Source organism: Megalobrama amblycephala, linkage group LG16, assembly GCF_018812025.1.
Source record: "Megalobrama amblycephala isolate DHTTF-2021 linkage group LG16, ASM1881202v1, whole genome shotgun sequence".
NCBI classification, from domain to species: Eukaryota; Metazoa; Chordata; class Actinopteri; order Cypriniformes; family Xenocyprididae; genus Megalobrama; species Megalobrama amblycephala.
The window spans coordinates 8,418,905-8,441,919 of NC_063059.1; the positions used below are offsets into that span (position 1 = coordinate 8,418,905).

At 37.1% G+C, this 23,015-nt stretch overlaps 1 protein-coding gene across 10 annotated transcripts; it reads right to left on the bottom strand.

The window, feature by feature from the left end:
- Positions 1-2,186: 2,186 nt before the first annotated feature.
- On the bottom strand, positions 2,187-22,568 carry etv1 (ETS variant transcription factor 1). Of its 10 annotated transcripts, none has more exons than XM_048161514.1 (13): positions 21,744-21,913; positions 21,327-21,413; positions 20,394-20,481; positions 20,114-20,161; positions 15,663-15,716; positions 12,122-12,251; positions 10,173-10,361; positions 8,908-9,164; positions 7,223-7,291; positions 7,039-7,107; positions 6,510-6,679; positions 4,658-4,759; positions 2,187-3,675 (listed from the first exon to the last, which is right to left on the bottom strand). In XM_048161514.1, exons 1-13 carry the CDS (start codon positions 21,768-21,770, stop codon positions 3,454-3,456), a joined length of 1,512 nt encoding a protein of 503 aa, XP_048017471.1. In that variant the 5' UTR covers positions 21,771-21,913; the 3' UTR covers positions 2,187-3,453. The 10 variants fall into 10 exon arrangements, with proteins under 10 accessions (XP_048017471.1, XP_048017472.1, XP_048017474.1 ...); XM_048161515.1 differs by having other exon boundaries at positions 8,908-9,152; positions 21,744-21,910; XM_048161517.1 differs by lacking the exons at positions 20,394-20,481; positions 21,327-21,413 and adding an exon at positions 22,187-22,568 and having other exon boundaries at positions 21,744-21,962.
- Positions 22,569-23,015: the final 447 nt, after the last annotated feature.

Sequence of the window (23,015 nt, forward strand, 5' to 3'; positions counted from 1 at the left end):
GTAGCCAGCATTTTGATTAAATCTTCTGTGATGGTGCCTCCTTCACGGCAGTTGAAACCTGAAAGGGATCCACCATACAGATCATGTGACATATTAGGATGATGGCATGTTTATTACATTGTATACTCCAGATTTAAAGGGATGGTTGACCCAAAAATGAAAATTATCCCATGATTTACTCACCCTCAAGTCATCATAGGTGTATATGACTATCTTCTTCTATATTTAAAAATATCCTGGCTCTTCCAAGCTTTGTAATGGCAGTGAATGGGGGACCAGATTTTAAAGCCCAAAAAATTCCCAAAACAGTTTGTTTTGGGCCCAAAGCCCTAAACTTTTTGCCCAAAGTTTTGTTTTGTTTTGCTCTATCCTCTGCGCTTCCAAGTTCATAATTTCATCGGGTCAGAGGTTACTCTTCCGCAGCAAATCGATGCGTACGGCCGTCTGCTGTAAGCTAGTTATTATAGTTATTACATTTTAAATATGGATATTTTTCTTACAAAATCCCATCGCTTCGTTTCAGAAGGCCTTTATTAAGGAGCCGTATGGATTATTTTTCGCGCCCTGCATTCACTACCATTGTAAAGCTTGGAAGAGTCAGGCTATTTTTAAATATATCTCCGATTGTGTTTGTCTGAAAGAAAATAGTCATATACACCTAGGATGGCTTGAGGGATAATTTTCATTTTTGTGTGAACTAACTTTTAAATATGCAATATGGGTTATGCGCAACTAGCCTCAGACGTCACGCCCACGGACCATTGGCTGAACGTCTGATGCCTGTTACATACTTAACTGGAAACACTTCTTTGATTTTCAAAGTCGTCATCTGGTTGGTTGAATTTTACAGGATGTCCGGGAGACGTGCATGTTGCGTTCTTTACCGGTCCGCCTGGAAACAAATGCCGTGAAGCCAAACCCTCTTGTGGAAGGAGAACGCCGTCATGTTTACAACTGTGACAACGAGAGCTTACCAGGAACAACGAAACGCTGGATTTTCAAAAGTATGTGAAGTTCGCGGCTCCATTGTTGCACTAAACTTGCACAACGTTCTTGAATGAATAATTAATTAGATGAACGCCGGCCTGTTATTGTAGGGACATTGACTTTATTTTCATGCACCTAAACATAACGTGGAACAAAAACAAAAAAAAACTCTGATTGGTTGCATTACATGTCAGTCAAACGTCCTCTTGGGCAATAATAGCTGCGATAAAGTCCAGACCTACTGCCGTCAGTCTGAAGGTCTGGCTACACGAGACTAAAGCGTAACAAACTTACGTTTTCTGTAAAACAGGTCGCATCGCTTCTGGTTCAGGGGCCTCATTTATAAAACGTGTACACGCACAGATTTGATTGTGCGTATGCTAAAATCCACGCCAGCATCTGACGTGAAAAAGTGCTTAGTGCCACATCAAGTTCTAAGCAGACGTACACACTTTTCCTTATGGCAGCGTGTCGGAGTACTGTGGGTATTTGAAAAGCTAAGCAATTGCTGCTGCTCGCCATTCTCAAGTAAAGGATTTGGACGTTGACAGGTGCTCTTTTATATGTTAACGATTCAGCTACACAAAATTTCGAGATCATTTGCGATTCTTAAATATCATATCTGGAAGAGAGGCTTGCGCACATTTTTTTCTGAATCACACGTATGCATATTTGAGAAATGATTGTAAGATCAAATGTAGGATGGTTTCTACATTTTATAAATGAGGCTCTAGGTCTCGTTTTACTCAAGATACCTTCAAAGATGAGCATAACCAATGTCCATCACATATGCAGATTGATATCTACAAGGTTTTTTCTTCTCATTAACATTCGTATAAAATTGAATAAAATGGCAACATTAAAAAGAACTAGCTAGTGTGGCTGATTACCTTCAAAAAGTCCATAGCTATCACCATCAGTTCATACTACTGCTAACACTTTCTCAGACAAGCGGATGCAATAAGACCTGTTTTCCTGTTTGTTCAAGGCATAAAGCCGATGGCAAGCAACATCAGAGTAAAAAGTTAGTGTCATTAGACTATCTCAAGTGAGAACTTCTATTTCTGTCAGTTTTATTTGTTAATTTGGAACTATGGAACAACACTGCTTATTTGCTTGGATGTTTGTGCCACTGAAATATGAGACAAAGATTGACATAAATCACAATGTGCAAACTTAGGAACAAAAAACAGCCCGACTGTATTTCAACACTATTTTATTACAGAAGTGTAGCTATTGCCATTCCCTTCGCAATTATGTATATATTTTTTTACATTCAATAAACACTGACTTTTTTTTTTTTTCAAATGTAAAAAAGAATGAAGGAAAAAAAAAAAATGAACGTACTGCAGGGCATAGCTGCCATCTGATCATACGTGACTAAATTTACACGAAAAGCAGCATTGAGGTGCATTAACCTGAATATACACGTTTAATATTTTCAAAGATGTCATGGTGGAGCGAGTAATGGACCAACATCCAATGTTTTTCCTAATAAAAAAAACTATTTGTCACTCTAATAGTAGAAATGTAACTTTAATAGAATGACGTCATAGACACGTGTGAAGCTTGCATCTTGCACAAGACCTGTCTGAAGATAACTATTCGATATCTATAGGCGCTTTTGACCAAAAAGTCATATTCAGTGAAATATGGTGTCAAATACTGAAATTTACAGATGGTTATTTAAATAGATCTTGAGAAGAAAAGAAAATAGTATTTGAAACACCATGAAGTATTACGAAATCATGCTGACATGGGATTTTTTTTTTTTTTTTTGTCTTTAATTAAGATAAAAATCAATTTTGTTCATTGAGAAAATTACCTGCATCTTCCCTCCTCTAAGACATTATATTCATATGAGAATATATATATACGGATTTAACTTGAATATTAGTATAATATCTGTCATTTGTTGCTAATATTCAATCATTTTATGGGTCCTGGATGGGCGAGAAAGGGTCATTTCAGATATGTGCTCATTTTACTTTGACATGGAGAGTTTGAAGGATTTTATTTTCATAGTAATACACTGTATTATTTACTCAGTTTAACACCAAGGGAGAGAAAACAAATGTGGTGAAAATGTGCGAAAATAACAAAGCGCTCCACAAACAATCCAAGAGTTTCAATGGTAAAAGAGTTTGGGATTTTCCCACTCACGTGCTCCAGACTCTAACCTGTCTAAATAGTTCAAAACATCTGTCCGGAGAGAGGCCATCTGCCCTCGAGAGTCTTTTGCTGTGAGAAAACGGCATGCTGAAACACCCCATCCCCTTCAATAGCAACAAAAAACACCAAAGGAGCATCTAACGTAACTACACCAGTAAGTTTGTAGGTTTACACACTGCCATCATCCTCTGTCCATAAAGTGCTCTCTTTTGTCCTGGGGAATGACTGAAGGAAATGAGGGACAGTCTGAAAGTTTTTGTTTTTTAAACGGCCGGACTGTTCTCGTAGCAGTTTTCAGTAGACGTAGCCCTCATTGTACGGGTGTGGGTTGCAGTAGCCGCCCTCTTGAATGTACGCCATGTTCTCATCGAAGTGTGACAATGGCACGGTGTCTTCCTCGTTGATCTGCCGCTCCAGGTCAGTCTTCAGCACCGGACGCTGATTGTCAGGGAAAGCCATGGAGAACAAAGCCTCGGGGTCGCAGACAAACTTATACACGTATCTTTCACCTGCCACCTTTGAATCAAGAAACCGGAATATTACTATATATTTCAATAGTGCAAGGAAAATGTGAATCATGACTTGCATTAAAAGACTTTCTGGGAAGTTGACAAACAACATGTCCATTAGCTTTTAATGCATAAAACGTATAATGCATATATTTAAGATGTTTGTAATTTTTTTAATTATTATTATTTAAACACCTTTTAACTGAGTAGCTAACTTAAATACTGCTTCAGTGTGACAAATACATTTTTCAAAGTAAAACTATAATTATAAGTTTCCAATTAACATAAGGTCATAAAAATGTGTATGTGCATATGTAGTAATTATACAAAAACTAGGGGAAAAAAATCTTTTCACTACATTCAAGTCCAAATTTTGATGTTTTATTGTTTACCAGAAATGCCTTGCCTAAAAATATCTTTAATACTACTGTAAAAAAACATGATTTTTAAAAAAATGTTTTAAAAGAAATTCCTTATGCTCACTAAGGCTGCATTTATTTGATTAAAAATACAGTAAAAATAGTAATATTGTAAAATATTATAAATTAAAATAACTGCTTTCAATTTTAATATCTATTAATATATTATTATTTTCAGCATCATTACTCCAGTCACATGATCCATCAGAAATCGTTCTAATATGATGATTTGACACTCAATAAACATTGATTATCATCAATGTTGCTGCTTAATATTTTTGTGTAAACCATGATACATTTTTTCAGTAGTCTTTGATGAACAGAAAGTTCAAGTTCAAGAACAATTTGAAATATAAATCTTTTGTAACTTTATAAATGTCTTTACTGTCACCTTTGATCGATTTAATGCATCCTTATCAACGACAGTGTATTCAAACTTTCAGACTCTAATATGCTTAATAAGAACATTTAATGCTCAGCTACAATGCTACAATAAAGTAGCTTTTATGCTGAAAGGACTGTGTTTTGGAATTAGCTGAGCTACATCTTTCGTGTGTTAGCTAACATTACCTTTTGCATGATGCCTTTTTCATAATAGTAGCGCAACGATCTGCTCAGTTTGTCGTAGTTCATTGCGGGTCGATTCTTTTGAATTCCCCAGCGTCGTGCCACCTTTGAAGCAAAGGGAGTAAGTTGTTACAAATGAACATACTGCAAAAATATCAGAAGTTTCTCTCTAACAATAGGCAAAAATAAGACATTACACCCACTCATTAATAAACTCAGGGCCCCTTCTCAAAAACAAAGCATCAGTCGGTTTGCATCTTCCATTGGTCACAGCCGTATACCCATACCTCTAGTCAGAGATGTGTTCATTAGGAACAGCAGAGCATGGCAGATGTTCCTGCACCTGTCCGCACGACCACCCACCTGTGCCCCCCTCCTTTTCAAATCTCCCTCCCACCATTCTCCCAGAGCCCGGCGCTGTGGGCCATTTTCACTCTACTGCGGCTCATTCACGCCTTGCACCCGCCCGGCCAATCCCAACGGCCCTCGGTCACCTGATGGCATGAATGACTCCCCTGTTCCCTACAGCTGCCCTGTGGACCGTCGCCAGAACGCACACACATACAGGACTAGCGGGTCCCACTGTCGCTGACACTTTACACAATCACACCTCTGTCCACGCTTTCCAAACTCTAGACTTTTTGGAGAGTCAACATGTTGAAATATTTTGTTTTTTGGAAGGACATGACAGACTGCTTTGAACAAACAAATGAAGAGTCTCCCAAAGATAATCAGATAATAATGTAAATAAGCAATAAATAATGTCCTAATATTATTTTAAGCTTAAGCCTAGTGTATAATATCTGATACGCAAGGCCTCTAAATTAAAACTTTGCTGCAAAACCAAATACACTACTACGTTGCCTTCTTTCGTCCGATTGATAGTTTTACTTCTTTAGCATGTAACAATCCTTTTAATGTAACTCTAAAAATGTCCAGTTTCAGATTGTGATACACAGATCTTTTTTTCTGTGATATCTTTTTATAAAGTAAACTTTCATATTGTAAGTAATATTTCAAGATGAACACTTACTGGATGGAAGCAACTTGATCATTCATAATTTTTAGAAAAATCATGTTAAGAGTATCAAATATGATACATCAGGTTTCTCTCAGTCATCATTGTATTGCATTGCATTATCCATTTTGTCACCCCCAAAGTATCTCATTGGTTTACATTGTAATTTATATGATCCATAAAAGCCTGATGTATTAAGTATGATACTCAAATAACACGCATGCTTTTTTTTTTTTTTTTAAATATTTTGTCTAAAACCTAAATAAACTATATATATTTTATATTATTTTTTTATTAACTTATTTTAAATTAAATTATTAATTGTTTTAAAATAAACTGTTTATGCTCTGAACGTTTTATTAAATACAACTAAAAATAAATCTATTTTTTAAAATCTATTTTTCTTGCTGAATGTGACCACAACACCGCTTTTAAAACTCCAGAATTATATGCAATGCCCAGGTGAAAAAATAGTACACTTCCATAATGTACTTAAAGTGCTCTATTTTCGTGCACTTTTCGTCCACTTCAAGTTTACTACAAGTGGTAACTAAGTACATTTTTTTCAATACAGAGATAGTATGTTAAAAGCACATTTTAGTTCATATTCATGGTGTCTCAAAAGAGCACAATTAGATGTTTTTAAGATTATCTTAAAAAGTACTAAAGAAGATTTTTTTGTATATTAAGTACAAAACTAGTGCATGAAAATAAAGCACTTTAAGTACATTATGCAAGTACTTTAAGTACATTATGTACTTTTTCACCTGGGTGTTCAAGAGGCCACATACAGATACAATCTTGGCTGAAAAACATTATATTTAGACTAATTAGTACCTCCTCAGGCTCAATGAGTTTAAACTCCATGCCCCGGCCCGTCCACGCAATGAAGTGTGAGTTTGAGGGGTCATCCAGTAGGGCGACCAAAAACTGCCAGAGCTGCAGCGAACCCCGTCTCTGATAGGTCGGGCCTTCTCGGTACAGCCCCGCCTCCTGCTTTATGTCGCCTGTGGGCGGGAAAAAAAAAAGTCATTAGGTGTGTTCGACTTGATGCGACGCTGCGTAGACTGATCTGTGTATGACATCCAAGTACCGCGAGAGCGTTTGAAAGCATAGAGAGCCGTCTGCGCTCTAATCTCTCTTGCGGTACTTTGAATCCCATAATGCCTAGGGGCAAGACATCATCATGGTGAAGCTGGGCATAAAATGACGAAATTTGAAGTTTCAGATAGATAAACTTGTCATTATGTTACATATCTGGTGGCTCAAAATCAAGATGACTGTACAGTAAAGAGTCAACTTGTTATTTAAGAAATAATATTTAACTCAGCATATAATTATGTTTATTAAAAATAAAGATACATACCCTCCACCTTCTCCGGCACCACGCAAGTGTCGTCATAGAAGTGCCTTGCAACTTTGTCGAACATACAGCCTATGTGGAAAAAAAAGAAATTGTTATAATCTGAATTTTTACATTAAATAAAATTTTTAAATAAGACACTTTAATGAACAAAACAGCAAATACATTACTCTGTGTGGATAGTTACCCTCTGTTCTGTTACTGTGCGCCAGATATCCCTCTTGTCTAAGATATACAGAGTGACAGCTAGGCACTTCTGAAAAAGAAAAACAAAACCACAACAAAAAAATATTTTTTAATATGCTGAATAAATTATGCATTGGTTCTACAACATAAAAACAGTTCATTTATTTATTTACCTTCTTATTTTCCCTGTCATAGACAATGCAAAAAAAAAAAAAAAAAAAAAGCATAACCTCCCATTTTCATACTCAAAACACTATGGACAAAACATTTGTGACGATGAACCGCAGTGGATGTCACGTGCTCCGCGTCAGTCATGTTGTTTGTTGGAGCTGTGATTCAATCAAAGCAAAGCAAGACAGCTTAAGTGAATGCTCCATAAAACATCTAACCCTGTTCATTTGGACCTATAAAGATCTCTCAGGGTTTCATTCAAGTAATGGGCCTGTCGAGGAAATTACTGCTGATTAAATTAGCCGCTGACTGCCCAGTCCTTACACAGCTCACAACAAACAAGCTCCTTTATGAGGCAGAATAAATTCTTCTAAATGGCTGGGAGGAGATGCAAAACATGTCGACGATCTCCTCCACTGATGTAAAGAAGCATTGCAGACAAATCATTCACACTCATGAAGCTTTCATTGTTAGCTTATAGTGTGTCTAATTTATAGATACAGATTAGTATTTTAGACAATAATGTAAACATAATCATACATGTGAGTGACAAAAAGAAAATCTCTCCAATATTTTACTAATATTTATTTAGGACTTGTCAGAGTATCTGTGTAAATGTTTTTTTTTTAATACAATACATAAAGTTAATTTAGTATAAATATAGTAAATAAGAATTTGCTGCTTTGACAAAGTAAACAGAAAAGGCCCCAGTATTATTGCTGTTATCCTCAGGTTATGTTCTACAGATTCACATAATCCACAGGAAACGGCTGAGAAGCAGCGCTGCGTTCTCTCCTGACAGGCTGCTGCAGTCCAAACCCATTTTTTATGAATGAAAACCAAAAGCCTCTTCATTCATGCCAGAGCTGGGCCGACAGCCTGGGGGCCCCTGGGGGAGAGATTAGGGGCCCCTCTCCTTTCCAGCCAGGCCCTCAGGAAATGAGATCAGACCCAAATTTCCTAATAATACGCTAATTCTATCAATCTCCCCATCCCTAATAAAGTTGCTATCTGGCTGTATCTGTACCCAAAAAAAAACAAAAAAAAAACCTCAGACTGTTTCCTGTTAGGTTAGTGAAGTACATACTGTCTCCATCCCCTACAAATCATGCTTTAAACATTAAAATAATTGTTTTGTTTTCGAAGCAACACTAAACATTTTTTTCTGTTTAATTATTTTCGCTGTCGTTTGGGATCTTTTTAATGTTTCTTATGCTCACCAAGACTTGCTCAAAAGAAAAAAAAACAGTAAAGTTTTGAAATAGTATTTAAATTTAAAATAACTATTTTCTATTTTAATATATTTTCAACATGTAATTTATTCCTGTGATGAATTTTTCAGTCTTCAGTGTCATGATCCTTCAGAAATCATTCTAATATGCTGATTTAGTGCTCAAGAATCATTTCTTATTATTATCAATGTTGAAGACAGTTGTTTTGTGGAAACATTATAGACCGAGCAATTTATCGCAGTCAGTGTTAGCAGACGTGTAAACACATAGAAACAGAACTCACCTGAGTCGTAGGTGAAGTCGCGGGGCTCTTGTTTGATCATCATGGAGTGTGGGTACGTCTGGGGAAGAGGCGCCCCCACCATGGCAGGATGCTCGAAGAGGGGGTCGGCGTACTCCTGCTTGAACCCCTGAGGAGGGAAGGGGATGCTGGGTTCCGACATCTGTCTGTGATACATGGGTCGTCCGTCCCGCGACATCGAAGGAGATGGGAACGAATGACACGGCTCCGACAACTGCCGCCGAAATCTGAACAAAACACTGAATAGAATAAGTCTCACAGACTATCTATCTATCTATCTATCTATCTATCTGTCTGTATATCTGTCTGTCTGTCTATCTATCTATCTATTGTCTGTCTATCTATCTATCGTCTGTCTATCTGTCTGTATATCTGTCTGTCTATCTATCTGTCTATCTATTCTCTGTCTATCTATCTATCTATCGTCTGTCTGTCTGTCTGTCCGTATCTATTGTCTGTCTGTCTGTCTGTCTGTCTATCTATCTATCTATCTCTATTGTCTATCTATCTGTCGTCTGTCTATCTGTCTGTTTGCCTATCTATCTATCTATCTATTGTGTCTGTCTATCTGTCTATCTGTCTATCATCTGTCTATCTATCTCTCTCTGTCTGTCTATCTATCTATCGTCTGTCTATCTGTTTGCCTATCTATCTATCTATTGTCTGTCTGTCTCTCTCTCTGTCTATCTATCGTCTGTCTATCTGTCTGTTTGCCTATCTATCTATCTGTCTGTCTGTCTGTCTGTCTGTCTGTCCGTCCGTCCGTCCGTCCGTCCGTCCGTCTATCTGTCCGTCCGTCCGTCCGTCCGTGCATCTATCTGTCTGTCTGTCTGTCCGTCCGTCTATCTATCTGTCTATCTATCCATCTATCTATCTGTCCGTCCGTCCGTCCGTCTATCTATCTATCTATCTATCTATCTATCTATCTATTTATCTATCTCTCTATCTGTCCATCTATCTATCTGTCCATCTATCTATCTCTCTATCTGTCCATCTATCTATCCGTCCGTCCGTCCGTCCGTCTGTCTGTCTATATATCTATCTATCTATCTATATATCTATCTATCTATCTATCTATTTATCTATCTCTCTATCTGTCCATCTATCTATCTCTCTATCTGTCCATCTATCTATCCGTCCGTCCGTCCGTCCGTCTGTCTGTCTATCTATCTATCTATCTATCTATCTATCCGTCTGTCTGTCTGTCATCTATCTATCAATCAATGGATTCTGGTAATTGGCAGTACCTGTGGTCCATGGGGTAAGCGCTGTCAGGGAGGGGCTGTGGGGGTGCGAGGTGAGGGTACGTCCTGTCTGGTTTCGGGGTGGGGGCGGCAGTGGGAGACACATGCTGGCCAGGGGACACGGGCGTGCTGCAGGGGGTAGACACTGGGCTGGAGGCCTTCATTCCCGAGGGATGCTTCTGCTCGTAGGCACTGGAGACGCCAGGGAACAAGAGCAGTTTAAGTTAGTCTTTCCTGAGGGCCTTTCAGGCTACAGAGATTATTATGAGACTCTGCTAGACTTTATAGCTGTTAAATTAAAAAAACATAAACGCTAAAGCTTTTTGTCTGCAGCATACTGTATAATGCATGCTAAACTGGTATTTCAAAATCTGGCTGAAAATGAAGTCACATGATCCTTCACAAATCATTCTAATATGCTGATTCGCTGCTCAAGGAACATTTCTAATTATTATCAATGATGAAAACAGTTGTGCTGATTAAATGTTTTGTGAAAACGTGATACATTTTTGAAACAAATCTTTTGTAACATTATAAATACATTTACCCTATCTTTTGGTCAATTTAATGTGTCCTTTCTCAAAAAAAAAAAAAAAGATTAATTTCTTTAAAAAAAAAGAAATGTGTACAGTAGCATATAAATCACCTCTGATCAAATAGTTCCATAATCAAACAACTGATCCACATCCACACCAAAACAAGATCCACATCTACTCCTATCCAACCAACTGCCACCCCTCACATCAAACAATCGACAAGGTACCAAAGATGAACCATCTGATGAACCTTAATGCAATTACACTCCATTCAGAAACATTAAAAGACAAGGAAGGAACACACTTCTATGGGGCTTGACAATCTCCAAAGCACCTCTGAAGAGAACATCATTATCACAGAGGTTGTTGCTTCAGCTTGATTGCCATCTGCAATATGAGGGCAGGTTGGCTCCTCCAGCGAAATAAAACATCCAAGTGAAATGTCATAAATTTAAAATCAAATCAATAGGAAGATGACTGTAACCAAGCAACCGTGTTTGCCGTAGACGCTTGTCCAAGTGGAAAAGCCATTTATTGCACTTAATGCACCATAGCGTAATTTCTTGTTTTTCTTTTTTGGTGTGTGCATTTTCTTCCCCCTTTCCAATTTCAGGTGGATCTCATTCAAGTCATTTCGAACAGCACCTGCTGTACAGTTGCCTCTGAGTAAATAACTAAAGGAAAACTATCATTATTGTGCATTTTTTTTCCATAAATCTTTAAGTCTATTCTTGGCTCAGGCTGAAAAGTCTATGCCAAGACCCCATCTGCTTCAGAATTGCTCTGTCAAATGAACGTCTGTGCTTTTTATTCAGTCTTTAGTCACATATAAAAGGTGAAATACACACCCACCTTAACACCTATATGTCTGAGGTGAATTTGTGCTGTATACGAACCATGAAAATTCAGTGTTACGAAAATCGTGATTAACAAAAGCAAAATTTGCATTCAGAAACTAGGGTTTTTTTTTTCACAAAACATCTGTAATTAGGAAAATAGCACACCCTAATTTGATAAATAATGGATAAAAATAGTTTGTTAAACGGTATCGTATGAATTGCAAATGTATGTAGACAAATTCAGCCCATTTATCACTTAAATCTCTCACACCAGCTGCTGAGGCTGAATTTGCAAACCAAAATACGTGATGTTCGTGTCTCTCCGACAGCTGAAAGTATAAAGTTTAGAGTTGATTTTCACTGCTTTGGTGCAAAAACACTTATGGTTTCTCACAAATTTCTCTCAGACGTTGCTGTCTAGCACGTCTAGCATTGGTCTCGTTACTACATGTGTATGTAAGTTATACGACAATTTCCCGTCATATACAAGATTTGATTCTTTTAAAGAAGAACAGGGTGTGTGTGTGTGTGTGTGTGGGAATGTGTAAGTGGGCCTGTGCATTCCGGTGCAGCGTACCTGATGTTATACAGGCACTTCTCCCCATAGTGGAGTCTGAAGGGCCTCTCCTGACTGCAGGCTGAGCCCAGATCAGTACACGGACTGTGGGGCTCTCTCTTTATCCTCAACTGCAGCCCGTGGAACGCCACTGAGAAAGAGAGAAACGTATAGATGTTTAAACACAACATTAAGAACATGAACAGTGGACGTATTTCCAATAAGATCCTCACTACGTTCATTACTCTTGAAGTTGAGGTGACTTTACAACATCTACCTTCTTTTATATATTTTTAAAAAAAATTATTAGTTTTCTGTTTGCATGCGTAAAAGTCTGCAAAGTCTAACATCTAAAACAAGCGCTCCCATAAACAAGGACAGGCACTTTGTTAAATAAAAATAAAATGCTTTTTTAAATACAAATCTGCCTCCAATTCCGTAACCAAAATTAAAACACACACACACACGATTAAAGGAACATTTCTGTACGTTCTCAGTATACAGAAATGACAAGACTTATAAAGTTTTTTTTATAGTGTTACTAATACATTTTTACATTTCTGCTTACTTCTAATGGCAACTGAATGGAAATAATACTTTAAAACTGCATGAAAAAGTATAAATACGAAGAACTCTATTTATTTGTTTAGATTTGTGTGTAACTTAAGAATAAAATTAGTAAGAATAAGTTATATTGGCACTTTACAATAAGGTTTAATTTGTTAATATTAGCTAACTAACATGAACTAACAATAAACAACAGTATATCTTAGTTAATGTTAATCTCAGCATTTACTTATACATTTTAAAGATCAAAATTATATCTATTAACATTAGTTAGTGCACTGTGAACTAACATTATCAGAGGTTAATAAAATATCTTAGTTCATGTTAGTTAATGCATTAACTAACGTTAACAAATGAGACCTTATTGTAAAGCGTTACCAAAATAACAATGTCTAAAAAAATTAGTTTTAATTTATTTGGCAGTCTTCTGAAATTTTAAATGGTCTTGTTAGGATGTGTCCTTGTTCATGATAGTGGATTCTAAAATAGCACTACAGATGAATAATTTATACTTGAGAAGACTTCTTGACGGACCATATTAAGAAGCACGTAGACAGACGGAGAAAAAAATGCCATAATTGATTTTACGCAAAGGAACACGAGTAAACGAATCAATACAAAATCTGTTAGCATCACGGGACGTCATACATGCAGGATGTCATTCCAGGATTGCAACAATTACACGTGAATTGATTGGTGTTAATGGACAACATTTTCAAGAAGTCGTTTATGACATTTACTGCCATTTTTTGTATCCTTGCAATTTATGAGATGCATTTAAAACCCCTTCTGTATGTCAAGTGAAGAGGGCAAAACTCAAAAAAAAAAAAAAATTTGTAACAAGAGCAGTGAAAGAAAGCTTTGACTGAAATAAAGAGCTCTTAACAAAAGTATGTCGCAGAGAGTATAGCAAAATATTCATTTCTCATATCTTAGCTTATGCAAAATATTCCCAAATTATTTCCATATTTATGACGTTAACTAAACAGTCATGTTCCGTTCTGCAAAGAGTTCCATTTTTTTCTTAAAGCTGCGCTCTAATAGATTTGACTTTCATAAATGAATAGCTTGATGTGTCTTATTCAATGCTAAATTTAGCAGAACACACTAGGAGAATGTCTTTTCTCCACAAAAGCCCATTCATAACACTACCGAACACCATTTTCACTGCACTTTGTGTCACATAAAAGGGCATTTTGGTAAAAAAAAAAAAAAAAAAACAAGTGTTTCTAAGTTTCAGATGTGAATTTTACATATGTGTCTTTTCTTTTCTTTTTTTCCTGTGCTGATGGTCGTGTGTTTTCTCACCCTTCTCTCTTTCTCACTCTCACCTCTTCGCTGACTGTTACTCGCTGATAATAGATTCAGTCACACCTTCTTCTTAAACACTCTGGGCTTGAATTACGATGGCCTTTGCAAAAGGGCAAATAACTAAAATCACTGTTTGATCACACTTAGCCTGCCACAAATCACTATTTTAGTTAGTGTTAAAAAAAAACTATTCTTTTTACAGTAACAACAGCCTTTCTCTTAACAATTTCAGATGCATTTACAATAAAATAAATGACTTAGTGTATATAGTGTAAACCATTCCAAAGTTTGGGATTTTAATGTTTTTGAAAACTTTCAATTTATTTGATCAAAAATACAGTAATATTGTGAACTATTATTAAATTTAAAACAACAGTTTTCCATTTTAATATATTTTAAAATGTAATTTATTTCTGTGATGTCAAAGCTGAATCTTCAGTGTCACATGATCCTTCAGAAACATGCTGATATGCTGCTCAAGAAACATTTATTATTATTATCAATGTTGAAAACAGTCTGTGCTGCTTTTTTCAGGAGTTCAAATAACTTATTGAAATAGAAATCTATTGTAATATTAAAAAGTCTTTAATTTAATGCATCCTTGCTGATTAAATATTTCGTAAAAAAAAAAAAAAAAATATATATATATATATTTAATCATACAAATAATTTCACAAACAACCACTTTATCAGGCCAAACGTCTAGTGCGCAGCAGTTTCCGAGGTGCATTTTTTTCTTGCCGTGTAATCCCTGTATATCCCATTTCTGGGTGTTTTGTGGGAATGGACCACATGAAACGGAAGTGATCCACTGGCATTGTCGACTCAGACCCATATGGGAGGGCCAGGATGCCCGTTCAAGAGCCCAACCGCCATGCCCTCGCTCTACCTCCATCTGCCCGTCCCTCCTCTCCTCCCCTATCCTGCCGACGACGCCAACTAACACTCTGCGCTTTCGACAGTTTTGCTTAGATATACATTCTGAATGGAATAATCATTGCTGAATACTATTTAATTACCAATGCAGAACAAAACTAGATTTTTTATTTTCGTATCTAAAAAAAGGTCACACAATAAAGGTTTCCTTTTGTGACATTTCACTTGTGTCATGGCCTACGCTCACAATAAGGTCTAGCTCACACTGAGGAAGGAATACAGGACAATAGCCCATTATCAGCAAACACTAGTATATTTTATTTGCCTAATGAGCTTGAGTTCTCTAGAAAGACAAAGCCCCCCTTCATCTCCCCTGCATCCTCTGTAGCAGAGTCTGTTTTGGCTCCTCTTTAAGACATAAGCTGGACTCGCTCCCCACTGTGCCTCATTCAGTCCATGCCACTTCCGACACTGGCACCGGCTCTGCCACGACCACCGCGCGCCAACTTTACTTCCTATGCCCATTTAAAGGCCTATTGCTTCTGGCTGCACTCGCTGAGAAGGTACACAACCTAGAGAACACACGCCGTTCGCGCTCTCTCTCTCTGTTTATTCACAGAAACAACAGCGGCGAACGACAACGTGTCATAAACAAGGGGAAAAAAAACGAGCTAATGCAACAAAAAAAATCTCACACTAAATCATCAAATTTGAGCGTGTTTCTGATATCTACTCAAGATATAATATAAACACAGCTAAAATTTGGTACACTTAAGAGCCATAGTAAAAGAAAAAAGGTCACACTTACAGTTTTCACTCTGAAAGTCTGGCACAAACTGCTCATCATTGTCAGGAACTTGAGCTGGGAGGAAAACCAAGAGAGAAAAGGGTAAATAAACACAGATTTTTTCTTCGTAATTGTTATATTTGGTTTCCACAAGTTGAGCTAACGCAATCTGTCCTCTAATAATCGCTTAAACGAGTAATTTCCTCTAATAATCCTCTGTAATTGAAACACTAATGATTTGAAATTCTCAGACCAACCCATGAAGACATTTATTGGTTGAAAACAGAGAAAACATATCCTCTAATTATGTCGGTAATTTAATTTCAGCTTAATTTGTTGGACAAAGCAGGCGTGTGAAACGCATCTCTGCCATTCGCTCTAACGTCCAGGAACAGTATTCACTGATGCGTGTGTATCAAAACAGTTTGAGAGTTAAACTATAAAACAAAACCAAAAAAAAAACAAAACACCTTGTCTTGTGATCTAATGTGCTTTGCAACTACACCGTGTCTTCATAAGGATAGCCATGCAGCGAGAAAACACCTATTGTTCACACTGTCTAATTGGGACACATCCCCGCTGGTGAAAGCACCTGTACCTGCCGCGACGGCTGCCGTCCAAACAGAGCGCGTTCCCCTACCTTTCCCTCTCTCGTATAGCTAATGCTAAAATAATGAAGCCTTCATACGGAGCTCAATTAAGCACATTCATGTTTATATCACATGCGTTAGAAAGACCTGTTGTTTATTGCTTGTTAAAGTCGACACAAAGGCGCACGGTGGCGGAGGAGCGCGCGAGACCTCGCTGCACGGGGCTATTAGCACGTTTATTCCTCTGCGCTAAAATTGGATTTTCATTTTCACAACAACAGTAACAAGTCGCAACACGCACAAATCAACATTTGCTTTGTGTAAGGCAACATGTTTTGCTCGGATACTTGGCTTTAGAGACCTTTAGAGTGTGTAAACTGTAATGTATTCACATCTAATGTCAATATGGGAGAATTTAACAATATAATTTGTTAAATGAAGCCAGGGCTAGTTGTTAAAAGGCTTATATCTCTGTAATTTTAAGTTTTTAAGTCTAAAATATGATGCAAATGAGATTCAGCTAGGTAGATTTTAACTGAAAATTTGATAAATACAAAATATTTTTTCATAAATGTCAGGTGGGAGCAAGTTGTCACATGTTTTAAATGTTATAAATTTAAAGAATTTATTAATTACAATTAATTGATGTTCCCTTTTACATTTTTGCTGTTTCATGAATTGTTTTATGTCTCATATTTATTTTATTGCTTTATGTTATGTTTATTGGCAGGTATTATAATAAACTCTCAATAAACTGTTCCTGTGCAATAATAGTTCAAACAAAATTTTCTGGTTGCTTCTATAACTCAATATATAAACTATAAAACATGCGCCCAAGGCCGTAAAGTTCTTCGTAATCAGGGCCAATAAATCTTTATAGCACTTGCCAGTGTTTTGGGTATTTGAAAAGGCGAGCCGAGTACAATCATAACAGACGTTTTTACTGGTTAAACTCAACAAGAAGTATCGCCGCCATCTCTCTCACTGGTACTGAAGTAAACACAGTCAAAGAGATATTAAACAATCCCCTCACTAGATCAGAACAGAATAAACAGGAAAGAAACACCAAGTGCATTAAGAGTCAAAAAGTAGCGTAAACATCAGTTAAACAGAGAAAAGGTGAGAGAAAGAGAAAGACTGAGCACCAGCCAGTATTCTCAGCAGGGTGAATGAGTCAACCTGTGAATGGGACAGCTGATCCCAGCACCACTCCTGAGGCTAGCTAAGGTGTTGGAGCATGTCCACCAGTTAAAGAAAAAAAAAAGAGAGACAAACTACGGCGCCAGGGCACATAAACACACACGTAAAGACTCATAATGAGAAGTCACACTTGAAAAACCTACCAAGGAACCAAATCCTGGTATATTCAGTGAGTCTTTTCTAGTGACTGTCACCTGACTGTGGCTAAAATGACACATGTATGTCAAATGACGAGCCATCAGCTCTTTAGTCTACGCTGCCGGAAATACTGTCCGTCGCTCATACGTCTTCCTCTTCTTTCCAATTACCTGAGCTAATAAATCTCTGAAATGAAACTGCTAGGTCTTCGTTTGGGTTCTAATGGACAGGAAGTCATATATTAAATCTATCTGCGATTTATCTTGAATCTTTGGGCGCTGCGGCTGATGGATGTAAGACAGGTTGAATTGTACTCCTCACTGTAATATCTACTGCAGCGACTACTTTTTTCTTTTTTTCTCCCCTGCCGGATACACTAAAATATTTAAGTCGTGTCTTATTCTTTTAGAGGCCCTGGGGTGGATTTGGCATAATCAAACTCGCGACAAGGACAGTAAAGTCCGAAAATCTGTTCTAAAGCGTACTTTTAATTTTAAAATCCGTGATTATACTGCAAGCATTTTTAAATATATTAAAGAAAGCGGTGTATTAAAAATTGAGATTCTCTTTCCTTATGCAGGTGGGCAAATCCTATTTAGACTTATAATATAGATGTTCCGCTTTAAAAGGTGACCAATGCACACAACGATTTCCTGTTGTGCAGCTGTACACAATTAAAATATAAGTCATTTGAGATGTTGCTAAACAAAAAGATGCTTGATTAAGTTGCATTAGTCAGACTTTCATGTGGCATGTCTCATTTCAAAAATTCAGTCACACAAGCCAGATTTAGTGCGATCACTAACAGAAAACAGACACACACACACACACACTCATCTTCCTTTCCTATTCATGTCCAAAGCGCACGCAAATGCATTCCATAGGCTGAAAGGCAGTCGTGATTTCACAAATGCAAAGTGCTGGAATCGGTTTTACAAATTGCTTTGCATGATTTTCAGCTGTCCAACTTCTTTGTTTGTTTTTTTTTCTTCCCAATTTGCAACCAAACTGCTTTTTACAATAAACAGATATTTTCAACTTTTACACAGCTTAAATTAATTTATTACAATAATGCAGTCCTGCAAAGCTTATTTACATTGTGCAAAAAAAAAAAACCACAGTATAATTGCCACCAATTTTATATCAAATAATATATATATATATGTGTGAGTATTTATTCCTTTAGAAAAACTAAAAAAAGTTATTTAGCTAGAAATGTAAGACTGATAAACAGTTAAACAACAATTTGTATGTGCAAAATCAATTTCGTTTTCCTAAATGTCCTCAAAATCAATCACTTTTTGCAGTCTGAGATTAAACTTAAAGAACCAAAAAACTACTTTTATGTTATATTTATGTTATAACAGCAAATATACAGAGTTTAGAGTAAAACTTCACACACTAAAACAGGCTTAATGGTAACATGTTACAATAAGGTCTCATTTGTTAACATTAGTTAATGCATTAACTAACACGAACAACATATTTTTACAGCATTTATTAACCTTTGTTAACGTTAGTTCATAAAAATGTTCATGTTCAGGTTAGTTCACAGTGCAACTAATGATAACAGATAAAACTTCCAATCTTAAAAATGTATTAGTAAATGTTGAGATAACATTATCTATGATTGCTAAATGCTGTAGAAGTATTAACTAACATTCATGTTAATTAATGTTAACAAATGAAGCCTTATTGTAAAGCGTTAACGTCTTCACATTTTCAAGTCAAGAAAAAGCTTTAATTAAAACTACCATTTACAATTTTTTAACATAACATTGTTATAATTTTTTTAGCACATTAAAATATTTCCAAACACATCTACAATCAACCAAAGAGGGAACCATTTACTAACCTAAAGGTCGGTGCTGCAAGCAAGGTGGGAAGAAGACACTCGCGCTTAACTCCTGAAGCATCACGTTTGTGTTAAACCACAACCAGCAAGTCTTGCCATGAGAAAGAAAAAATTGCCAAAAGAAACCAAAAAAAAAAAGTTAGGGGGAAAAAAAAAATGAAGCGGTAAAAGCCGAAGCTCAGGAAGCGATCTACCGTCAATCCATTTCTTTAACAAAAAAAGAGTTGGCAAAAATCAAGAAAAAAGAACTTAAAACACTATATATGAGAAGTATCAGACGCAAAACAGAGGGATAGGAAAAAGCAAACGAGTGAGGGAGAGAAGGTGTGCGCGCGTGTTCGAGAGAGAGAGAGGTGGCAGTGTTGGTGGCTCGTCTGCCTTAGCTCCTGCCAAAAGCGGACAAGAGGAGAAGAGAGTGAGCGAGACTGCAAGTTCTTCTGGTAATTTGTGATGACACTCAATGTAGAACCTCCTCGGTCTCCCCCTAGACTCCTGCTCTTCTCAAGCACTAATGTATGCATGACACACCAAGTGCCTTCGCTACAGATGCATTAATTGGACTGCAGATTAGGTCTGTAACTTGAGGCATATTTGCTCCCCTCCCCCAAATCTCCCCCCACGCTCTCTCCTCTTCGAAACAAAAGCTCGATCAACCACCGAGAAACCGAAGTAAACAGACCGGAGCTTACCTTCCGCGAGCCAGGTCTCCTGAAGTTGACTGAGATCTTGAAACAGCTCTAAAACAAAGACAGCAGAGTTTGAGACGGTGAAACAACAGGTACAAAGCTTTAATTATGAGTTTTGACACTCGGCGCAATCTCGATTCCAGTCTCAAAGACCGAGGCGAGCGCTGCTGATTGAGATTTTAAAGCCCTGAGTGCAGGTGGCGACGAGTGATATTGCATTTTGCGAGATGTTAAGAAGGCGTGAAATGAACATTGTCTTTTTCACCCACACCTGAGTGCTTACCCTCGGTGTCCAACGCCAGGGCAGAGTTAATGAATTTTCTTTTCCTGTCCTTCGCCGGTCTCGTGTTGGACGTCTTTCCCCGAGGATTCTGAGCAGAAAGCAACAGATCAATTGTCTCAAATTGAAGATGGAGTGTGTTGAGCTCGCTTTTCGAAAGAACACGCAACTTCAGCTCCACGCGTCACGCTTACTGTCGATGTATGAGGGATTCTTTCGTTAGAGGCACTTTTGAAATCTTTAAAAACATTTTCTTCATATCCTGGGCTGATCATGGCCTTGATCAACTCTCTAGTGTAGTTTTGATTTTGATGGTAATGACAATGTTTAGTGGAAAAAAGTTGGTTAAGTCGTGGACTTACTAACCCAACGAGTTAGATAGCCATCAATTAATTTCTTAATTGGAAAAATTCTTGGTAATTACACCTAGTTTTAAGTTCGAAAACCAAGTTTTAAAATGGACATTTGTAATCTTCACACTGTCACTTCTCATTTCCATCATAACCAAATATACTTTTTTTTTCTACTTTTGATTAACTCAATTTTTTTTGTGATATGCCTGCTGTGACTGTGAAGAATACCTAGTTTTAAAAATGTAAACTAAACATTTCTGAAAATAATTTTTCCAGATTTTAACACATTTTAAGTGTGTTATAGGGGAACTTAAAAGCCCAACATACATCAATTTCTGGCATTTAAGTAACTTAATACACCATAATAAGATATTACAATCTTAAGTTTTAAACTATCAATAACTGTTAAGATCTTCAGAATCAATCTAGAGGACAAAAGTTCCCCTAAACTGAAGAATCACGCACATTTAAATGTCAAATTTCTGTACAGACATGTTAATAAAAACGCAGATTCAATCAATTAAATGGCACATATATATCTCTACAATCATGGAGATCACTAATTTACCTTCATTAGACTTACATGAGATTTTATGAAAGGCACTTGTTGGTCGTGAAGTCCGTCCATGATTCTGCAGCGGTAGGACTCTGCGCGCGCCGTCCGATCACCCTTTGAAGTAGGAGACTGACTTTAAGCGATTTATTGGAACATGAACTGCTGCGCGCTGAAGCGCATTCAGCGGCTCCATTCATAAACATAGCTTTCATTTGACTGACTACATGCTGGCTAATATGAAACAGACATTAAACGCAGCATACCCGTGACACTTTATAGATAAAGTTGCGTGTGTCATAATGTAAATATTTGCGGTGCTGTGCGTGCGTAATGCGGCGAGCCGATCCTCCGAAGGGACTGGACTTTTGGAAACACTTTTTTCTGTTTCTAGTCACGTTTTACTGAAACGTCGACGGTAATGGAGAACTTAAAGCTTGCACTCACCCCTGTAAATGCACCGCATGCATTCATGGATGTGTCGCCGGACTGTATGAGAAAAGCGCTCTCGTGTCTCTCCTCCGCGCTCAAGTAAACACACACTCGCTGCCTGCTGCTCCAGGGGCCTCCCTTCAGAAACAGCCGGCGCCCCGCTTCCCATTGGCTGCCAATGTCCTCCGCCGGATCAGATTTCCACGTGTCAATCAAGAGCCTATTTCACCGTTCCTTCATTAAAATATGCAAAACTGATATTGCAATTATAAGGTGTTTATTTATGGGAAACGCATAACATCATTATAATCTCTCTTGTGGCTAGATGTTTTGGAAATGATGTGCATGAAAGCGCACACAATCACTGTATCCCGTTCACAATGCTTACAAACAACCTCACAGTTTTTGAGAAGGTTCAAAAAACTTTCAAGGACTGAAATAAACAGGCATATGCTTACATCGCTTAAATCGTTTTGTCATTCGTAAAGCTCTCTTTTTGATGATTGAATGTAGTGGTTCTCAATCAGGGGACCGTGGCCCCCTAGAGGACCTCAGTAAAATCCCAAGGGGGCTCTGAGATTACTTTAAAAGGAATAAAAATAAGTCATATTAAGTAAATACATTACAACAAAATAAACCCTGACATGGTGACCCTATAGTGCTTATCTTAGAAACCATGGGGAAACAAAACAGGAGCACAGGAGGAGTGGTCCAGTTATACAGTGTTGCCATGGACAACAGTCAATATTCAGAAACACTTAACCAATCAAAATAAATGTATTCCAAATATCTATGTAATGAGTTATACAGCAACTAAAGATCAAAATACAGTAGGCTACAACATGTATTAATATTATTATATTTTAATTATTATTATTATATATTAATATTATTATTATTAATATTATAAATATTATAGCCAACATACACTGCCATTCAAAAGTTTGGGATCAGTCAGATTTTTGATGTTTTTAAAATAAGTCTCTTCTGCTCACCAAGGCTGCATTTATTTGATAAAAAAACAGTAATATTGTGAACTATTTTTACAGTTTAAACAACAGTTTTCCATTTTAATATATTTTAAAATATAATTTATTCTGTGATCAAAGCTGAATTTTCAGCATCATTGCTCCAGTCTTCAGTCACATGATCCTTCAGAAATCATCCGAATATGATGATTTGATGCTCAAGAAACATTTATTATTATTATCAATGTTAAAAACAGTTGTGTACAGTTTTTTTCCAGGATTTTTTGAAGAATAGAAAGCATTTATCTGAACAGCATTT

What these genes read in the sequence shown, in the direction of transcription:
- etv1 (XM_048161514.1), bottom strand. Translation starts at nt 21,770, where the DNA reads ATGAATGCATGCGGTGCATTTACAGGG. An exon ending in TGCCTTTCATAAAATCTCAT is followed by an intron (nt 20,482 to 21,326) that starts GTAAGTCTAATG and finishes CTTTCTGCTCAG; the next exon opens with AATCCTCGGGGAAAGACGTC. An exon ending in CCTGGCGTTGGACACCGAGG is followed by an intron (nt 20,162 to 20,393) that starts GTAAGCACTCAG and finishes TCTTTGTTTTAG; the next exon opens with AGCTGTTTCAAGATCTCAGT.